At 39.5% G+C, this 9,177-nt stretch overlaps 1 protein-coding gene across 1 annotated transcript in view; it reads left to right on the forward strand.

The window, feature by feature from the left end:
* The window catches only part of LOC103388393 (probable assembly chaperone of rpl4), a 28,045-nt gene extending 19,180 nt beyond the window's left edge, over positions 1-8,865 (forward strand). Inside the window, exon 11 of the mRNA XM_008323346.3 lies at positions 8,505-8,865. Within this exon, the coding sequence (XP_008321568.1) occupies positions 8,505-8,675 (171 nt within the window). The 3' untranslated portion in view covers positions 8,676-8,865. The remainder of the gene's footprint in view (positions 1-8,504) is intronic.
* Positions 8,866-9,177: the final 312 nt, after the last annotated feature.

Below are 9,177 nucleotides of genomic sequence, written 5' to 3' on the forward strand. Positions count from 1 at the left end.
AGGTTTAAATATATATATCTTATTTTTCTTTCTAAATTAAATGTATTTAAATGTTAATCACTGGTTTGGTTGAGATTGTCGCAGTACTCTGGTATAAATGGTCTTCCTGTACAGATTATATGATCTGAGGGCTATATTTTTAAGACAAGAATCTCATGTTAGTCATTGTGTTTGGGATGGATGACAGTGTGAATACACTGTGTTTACTAACTAAAAGTTATTACTTAGAACTTTAATATCAGTTTTCTCACAAATATATTCACAATCCCGTCATAAACGTCCACCCACGGGATGGAAAGGTAATTGTAGGAAGTACCCAAAAAAAAAAAAAAGAAAAAGTTTATTCCACATTTTTATATGGGTTCTTAGCTTGGCAATTTTTGCTCTTTCATCCGTGTAAAGTCACTTTGTAGTTGGGATTCATCCAAGTTTATATGTGAGCTTTGTTCGTCTCTTGGAGTGTGAATTATTTATTAAGACTTAGTCTGAGAGTTAAAATGGGCTCCAACATGGAAATGAGGCCTCGGAGCCCAGCGGCTTGTCTTGGCGTGGGTCCACTTCTGTGCATAATTTATGACTTTGCTCCATTTGTGTGTGTCATGTGACGCTGTTATAAAAAGTATGTGGATGCACAGATTAAAAATTGGTTGTGTGTGGCAGTGATGAAGAGACCACCTTCATCGCTGTGCTCTCTCTCATCAGGAACACTGGCTCAGTCAGACTCCATGGTGGGAAGTGTAGAAATCTTATTTAATTTTGGGGGAGGTCCATACAGGGGACCACATTGGTCAGTGCTCTTGTCTTACAGTGAGAAGAATATTGTTTAGCTGGTTCAATTCCATGTCTTTTGACCTGAAGTTTCTAAAAACCTCTTGTATTAGGTACGGCTGTTAGGTTAGTGGGCACTCTAAATTGAACTTAAAAAGTCCAGGTAGAAAAGTCCAGGATGTACTCCCACCCTCACCCCTTAACTGCTGGGATCAACTCTGAAATGGACTGAGCTGTAGACGATGAATAACTACATTTAAATCTGCTCCCTTTGTTGACGTTAACTTCAAGTGCATCAAGTTTTTTTGTCAAAAGTGAATAGACCTTGCAACACAAAGTGAAAGTAATTCACCTTTTACTTGCAGAAAACACACACATAACCGTTGTGAAAACTGAACATTGGGGCCTTGATAGAAAAAACTATTTATTGATGTGAGTGGCTCTAGGCGCTTTCTTTTTTCCCCCTCCGTTCTCTGTTTGCAATACGTTGATAAATTATCAACTTAACCACTAGACATAATATCTTTATAAAATTGCCACTAACAATACTCTTTGTGGAAGGAAGATTTACATTAGAATACACTAAGCTGTTCAGGCACGAAGGGAAAAACAGTTCCGGTTGTGCATTAAACAAAAACTCTTAAAGTGACAGGAGAATCGTGTGTGTGTGTCTGTAGTTTCTCTATTGTCATTGTGATGACATCATTAAATGACTCAGCGACTCCACTTCGACTTTATAGTCACATTAGTGGATGTGAAAAGATGGAGGTCATTAACACCCTACTGAACACCACATATTCCCTTGAAGATTTTCAGCACAGCGTGTCCCAAACTTTAGGAACGCAGGTCAGAGACTCCTGATGAGACAGCAACTTTTGGCTCTCACCAATTTAATGGAATATTTTTATATGATTGTTTTCTCATGACTCATTTTCCAAGAAAAAGGTGAAGATTTCTAAAAAAAAAACAACAAGATTTTACAACAACAAGAAAGAGCTCCCTTAGTTAAACTTGAAGATGAAGATGAAGGTGAAGCTGATGACGTGTTTCCAGGTTAGGACTTAAAGTCAGGTTAAGTTTAGGATCAGGATGTACACGGTGTTAGACCGAACCTTGAGGAAGGTTGGATTAAGCCTTAAACCAAACAACACGGTTGGTGTCATGTCACTGTGTGTCATGAAGATGTGTGTGTCGGTGTAGATGGTAAGTAGTAGCAGAAGTAAAATCAATAGTCAACTGGAGGTGAAATGGAAGTTGATTCCGGCCAGATGGGTTTCAATTGAGTTGGCACAGAGGACAACGTTATACACACAGTTGTGTGTCTCTCTGTTTGTGTGTGTGTGTGTGTGTGCATGCATGCATGAGTGCACGATGGCAGCCAGGGCAAATGGAGGTCAGACGCTTTACTGTGAGATGGGGCTGAAAGGGTATCTCATGAGCCCAGAGTGTGGGTCGGGGCCTGTAAGTTGTACTTGTCATGTAATTTTAATGCCCGTTTTCCCAGCATGGATGTGACAAAAGGACTGAGGTGGTAACTTGTGTTTGTGTGTGTGTGTAGTACTGTTCACATACACAAACACATAGTATCCCAGGTACATGTCCAGTATCATTATTTCTTAAGGAACAGCTTCTCGCTTGTTGTTTCTGTAGAAATCCAGGCGGAAAAGGAGCTAAATAATTCAGTGATCTGTGTTCTGTCACTACGACTGCTGCGAGAGCTTAGGAATTCTCATCTGAAATTGTTCCTACGCTAAGAACAATACTTACAGTATATTGTGTCTCTTCTTTGTTCATTGTGGGCTTAAAACTTTTACTGCAGTACATGTAGACACCAAACCTACATCTTGAATCAAAATCTATTTTCAAGTATATTACAGATCTGATCATCAGAAATGCTGACATACTATACAATATACTGAAACCGATACCTTCTTCTCTCCTCTTGTCCAGCAGGAGGCGATAGTGTCCCTGTTTACAGCATGTTGAGCATTTGGGTTAAGGTATCGATCAGTAGGGCTATAGTTTTTTTTTTCGATATTTGATCCTGAATTTCTGACAATTATAGGGTCGATACTGAGTCACAAATAACACTGATAAATATTGGTCTTTTTCTACTTTGTTCTCTTCTTTCAACTCTGTCCTGCAGGGGGCGCCATAGCAGATAATCTGCCTCCATTTTATCCAATCCCATGCTTCTTCTATTTTCCATCAACCAATACTTCTTTATCAGTTATGTTATTTTCAGTTTTGTTTAAACTTTATGCAGTCAGTGGCAGAGTTTCTGTACTTTGTCCTCTAGGTAGAGCGGTGTCTTGTCCGTTGTACGCTAGGATGCGTCTCGTGCAGTGTCCGTTGTACGCTAGGATGCGTCTCGGCTCGCGATTTTGTGTTAAACTCGTGAGAATAACGTCTGATATTAAAACAGTTTTCTCAGTCACGGCCACAAAGAATTGAAGTGTGTTACCGCACTGAGCAAAGATTCAGCGAATCATGAGAAGTCTTTGTGCGTGAATGCCAAGGACAGGAACTCGCCGTATGCTGAATGTAAATGCGATACTATATTATGCAGAGAGGTAGCCATACGTCAAATTTCTGCATAAAAGTGTTTAGTTCTCTGAGCCTGGACTTATCTGAGATGCTTATATCCAGTGCTAATGAGAACCTAATGAAAATATTGACCTCTGATGAAACCTCTCCTTAATGATAGTGTAGCATTAGCCTCACTAGTCTGAGAAATGAGGTTTTCACATTTTTTGTGTCTGAATTTTTCCAGCTCAGTTGTTGTTTTAAGCGCGCTTTAATCTTTAATCTTTAATGTCTGCCTTTTGTAAGAACCCACCGTCCAATCAAAGAGATGAAAACTCTGTGTTTTCCACCTTGGTCTATAAAATGGTTGGGAGAGCAGAGTCTGTAGAGGTGGAAATGGAGAGATCAGGATTTTGGCCCAGTGCATTTGTGTGCAAGTACAAAATGTCTAAGAATGAAGAAATGTCTCTCTCCTCTTGACAGGTCGGTCATTTGGTGAGTGAACAAAAGCATTCGAGGTAAATGGTCAGGAGAAAAGTAGAGGAAATTAAGGTGTGAATAGAAAGAGTAGCTAAAAGAGAATGAGACGGTGGGTATAGATGTTCTGAAGGTGAACAATGATGAGATGATGAGCCTTTCACCGTATAATCAGCCACGTTTCATTCTGTATAAAATGGTTCTTCACAAAGAAAAGGTAAAATAATAATTCTTTTGACAAAGGCTACCTTATTGGTCATCATTACTCTCCTGTCCACGGTGAGCAGAGCAAAAAGATCCAAGATGATCCTCACTGGACCATGTGATCAATACATCCATAAAAAGGTCAAGAAAACAAAACTCAACAAACAGCTCGCCACTTTCTTTCTCCCTTGTGGGTTTTTATGTACTTTTGAGTACAGTATACTGGAAGTACTTAACTTATTCTTAAACACCGTAGGTCAAGGACGCTGTAACTCAATCCCCCCGTATACTCTGTCAAACTGTAAAAGAAATATTCGCAATAAATGTCTCATTTAGATTCAGTAGCAAATATTTAAAAATAAATGCAAAAAACGCAGTTGTTTAGTCAATCTTTCAAAAGCAGAAAACTGTCGAGGTAAATGAAGCCACACTGTGTTGGAAGTACATGTTTCACTGTATCTGATAAACAACAAAAAAACCCATAAACCAATTCATTTTTTTTCCTACTTCCTCTTCACGTAGCTTGACTTTTTGTCCTGCTGCTTTAGCAGCGGTCCAATTTCACCTTATGATTTTCTGACGTTGTCCAGGTAAATGTTTGGTCAAAATATGACTGTCTCCCACTGTTATTCCAGTGGTACGTTGGCCAGTGTTGGCTGTTACTTTGCCAGGACATTTTTGTTGTAGATATTAGACTCAGCAGTAGGTTTGCCCAGGAAGGGCAATCCAGTGTAAAAAACCCTGCTAAGTCACATGCAGACCTTTGCTGCTGTGACCTCCGATTAAAGGGAAATCCAAAAGTGGTTTTGCAGAAGGATTTACAAAAATTCCATCTTTCTCCTCTCTTCTTTCTTGGAAATTAAAATGTTCACTGTACCAGGACAACAGCATCTCAACACGTGGTTATTCCTTGTTTTATTTATATTGTGTCTGGATGGAGTTATCTGAACTCGGACTAAATATTCTCTGTATTGCCATCTGATTGGTTCTCTGCTGTGGCAACGGTATTGGTTTATTCCACACAGGAATCTGTGTGATACCAACTCGTCATTTGTTGTATTTATCTTTCCAACAACAGATTCTGTGATACTGGAGCTCCTCGTACACTCGCCTAAAGACAAGCAGTTCATGTGTGATAAAATTCCTGCACACTAACTGAGCAGGGCAATGAGTTACAGCAGCTGCAGTCGATTTGTGGCCAACTTGAGCCTTCCATGTTCATATTTCTGAAACGGAAATAGACTGGAGTAAGTTTGTTAATTGGTTTTTGTTCCAGTTAGGTAATTACAGTTGACTGTTTGTCTCCGAGCCTTGGGCTCTGCTGACTTTATTTTCCTGTCATTAAACCGGTCGACTCGTGTTCACTTATTACAATGGCTGCTGCCGTACCATTTCTTGCTCGAGAAAAAAAAGAGAGACTTTGTATTTTTTCCATTTAAACTCAAACAAAAACAATTAAAACAATCATATTATTTCTCAAGGTGATAATTTTTCTTCAACTCTTCTTTAAATGAACATGTGTTGAAGCTGAACTCCTGGTGTCGAATAAGGATCTGTCATGTTCCAGTTTATTGTGACAATATTTTAGTCTCGACTTTCACTGACCCAGCGATGTTTACATTTGTACCGACATAAGTTTGGCATTTGTACGTTCAACGTTTGCTTTTACCCTTTTGTTGATAGAAAATGTCAGTGTGAGACTGAGGAAACACAGATTTACAAATGGAGGAAAGTGATGGAGAAACGGAGGAGGAGCAACAGCAGCTTCTTCATCCCTGTGGCTTTAATACACTGAGCAAACAGTGAGGATGAACAGGCCCATGTGTATGTGTGTAACAAGTGTGTGTGTGTGTGTGTGTGTGTGTAAAAGCTCTCCTGGTGGTGGTGGTCAGGTGTGCGTTGGGCTGTGACTTAGACCTTGAAAGTAGGGCAGACCATTTTTATAACTATGAAAAAGTGGTATGAGTTCACATGAAAACAAACCTCCCTGAGCAGGCCTGTGATCAGTCACAGTGTCGAGACAAACATTGGCTGGCTCACTACAGTGGTAACCAATGGCAGTTTGTGCTTCGAACAGTGATACTGTGATTGGTTAAAAATGAGGAAATAGGTCATTTTGAGCCTTCACGTGTGTCAACAAGCTGAGCATCGTACAGAATGGTTTGTCTTTACTGTGATTCGGATTTTATTTTTTTACTTTTACTTTTGTTTGACGGGGCCAAATCTGGGCCACAAACCATCATTTGAATCTAAAAACTGCACTGTGAAGTTTGATATACAGTATGTGTAGATGTCATATATACTGTATGAACTACTTCTGACTCTCATTCTGTGAACATTGAGTGTCGTGTGTACTAATATTTGGTCTCCCTTTGAAGTGCAGTTACTCTCAGTATAATTCTAAATCTAAATCTAAATCTCGTTGATTAACATCTGCGTTCACCCTAATGTTACACTGGCAGAAGGGAAATCAATGGTTAGTCCGCCTGTATGTGGCGCTCTAAGGTGACTTCCAGGGTCAGCTGTCTTCATTGTCAAAGTCTGCCCTCACGTAGGTCACGCTCCGCTTCCTTTTAGCTCATTCACACACACACTCACAAACACACACACATATTTTTACACTCCAAATGAGTTCCCGTGGGACGACGTGTCTCCTGTCAGGACCCGCTGTTGCTTAGAGACTGGTCCTGGGGCGAAGCAGTCACACGCACTCTTCCTCACTCTTCTGGCCTCGTTACACTTTTAGTAAGAATGATGATGGCACTGAGCCATTTATTGTCCCTAAGCTCAAGTTAAAAGTGTGTGTGTTTGTGTGAAAATGTGTGTATATTAGGTGGACTAAATAAAATAATATTCCTAGATTGTTCATTCTTTACTTGCCCTCTTTTTCCCTTCTAGTTCTGCCCCTAGAAAGAAAGGTATTAATATAAATTGCTGTATCAGTTCCACGTTACCCCACATATGCACACAGAAACACAGCGTTGCGCTCATAATGTTGGTGCCATTTTTTTTTTATTATCTGCAGCTCCACTTTAAGTTCAGTAATTATACACAAGCAGACTTTTTTACAGAGATAAATTTGCTGGCTGCTATGAGAAGGCGAGCTTTTTTATCTTGCTTTTTCGTGGCGTATTTCACCGAGATAACAAATTAGATTTTGTGTCTGTGTGTATGTGTTCAGTTATGGCACACGATCATACACACTTCAGATTACTCCCAGCGAGTGTGCGCATGCTTTTCGCGACAGCAAGAGGAAGATAAATGGTATTTTTCTCTCACGCGCTGATGAACAGTTTATCAATTCTGCTGATTTCCAAATCTAAGGAGAGAAAAAAAAAACGGCATCTGCAGCGTGTGATGGCCTCACTCGAAGAATTGAGCAGCTGTTAGATATTTCAGGGAGCCTTATGAGCACTTAGAGACTTGAAACCTCAGGGGATCGTTGTTTTGCTCAGCTCTGTCCTGCTGTTTACTGACGCTGTTGGGATGCAGTCTAGGCTTCAGTAATGCAATAATAAAAGAGGTTTTCTCTTAAGTCCTTCTCACATATCTTCAAAAAAACAAAAACAAGTTTCTCACTTTTCCAAAGTTCAGTAATAAAAACAAGAGTCTCTACCTCACTTTATTTTTAATGCAAAAAGAAAAAGGGAAGATGTTTAACATGGACATTAACATCATTTTAAATCTGATGCTTTCAACATTACATTTTTGACTGGATGTGACATTTCGACTTTCTAATGAGAATAGTCTCATTTGGCAAAAAGTAAAAACAAAAAATACATCTTTATTTACAGTATGCCGATGTGAAGAAATCATGATGATTCCTTCCAAGTTCTTTTAGTTTTGGGGGGGTGAAGAAATATCAAATGAAGCTGAATGAAAACCTGTGTGGTTTGAACAGTTTGCTGTTTGAGTTTGGTTAAAAAACATGTTTTTAATGTTTGCTCAGGTTTTACCGTTGTCCCTTTTTAAGGCTTGAAAAACCTGATCAAATAAAAGCTAACGCTCCTCGACACTTGACGTGGAGAATATTATAAAGCTTCGTCAAGGCTGTTTCCATGAGTCTTTGCTTTAACACTTGAGTTAATTAAAATCAGACACTTCCAAATTATAACTTGGTTTTTGGAGCTACCCATCTTACCCTTGTATGGTTCGTTATCTTAAGAAAAACAACAATTTTCAGACCTGTTACAATCTAAAGTCAGAATAATGAGCCTGTTTTGGAGAAAGTCTGGATCCTGGAGAGAGGAATTGAACAGAAAGCAGCTCTACTTTAATACACATGAAAAAAATTACGCTTGAAAAAAAATGCAACCGTTATTGTCCTCGGTTCCCAAATGATTAAATGGTGTAATTAAAAGACAAAGCAGTGTGACCCAGTGACAAACTGGGCCACGTTACCTTTTCCTACTGGTTTGTTTGTGCTCTCAGCTGAATGACCTGTTGTACATCTGAAGTTCCAGATTTATTAAATCGTCAAACACATTGGTTCACTAACCTCATTATTTTGTGAATTCTCTTCCCCGCAGCTGTATAACAAGCTGAAATGCGACGACCAGCAGCTTCACGATCACGTGCAGCAGCTGCTGGGCGAGCTGGGAGGAGAGACGGAGGGAGAGGACGAGCCGGCGTTGGACGAAGACTACGAGCCCTGTAGTGACGAGGAGGGGGCGGATGGAGAGGCAGCAATGGAACATTAACCACGCCCCCCTTTAGTTTGTACCGTGTGATTTTTCCTGTTCACCATCATGTCTCCCTCTTCTCACCCTCTGGGCTCTCACCTGCCTTTATTTTCCTGCTTGTCCTTCCTTTCACGTTTGTTTACGACAAAATATAAATTCACATGAGATGCGCCAACAGGATTGTATTAAAAAAAAAGACTGCAGTCCACTCCATTTTGTTGAGGTCACTTGTTTAATGTTTTTGGAGAAAACAAATCCTAACTTGAGTAATACCGCCCTTAATCATTTTGACAGAATGGTGTTGATGAAAGAAATTAGTTTCAGAGCTTTACATCGACCTGCGGCAAAAGCAAAGCAACGTTTGTAATTCTCCAGGCCAGAGTACGGTTGATGTTACATATACATACACATATATGTTTATATTTATGTGTGTGTATATATAATAATAATTAATTCATAATTTGAACTTCATTGATCCTACATTTTAGGATTTTTTTTTTGTTAATAGCAGATCTGCTGC

The sequence above is a fragment of the Cynoglossus semilaevis genome, chromosome 13 (genome assembly GCF_000523025.1).
Source record: "Cynoglossus semilaevis isolate Cse_v1.0 chromosome 13, Cse_v1.0, whole genome shotgun sequence".
Classification (NCBI taxonomy): domain Eukaryota; kingdom Metazoa; phylum Chordata; class Actinopteri; order Pleuronectiformes; family Cynoglossidae; genus Cynoglossus; species Cynoglossus semilaevis.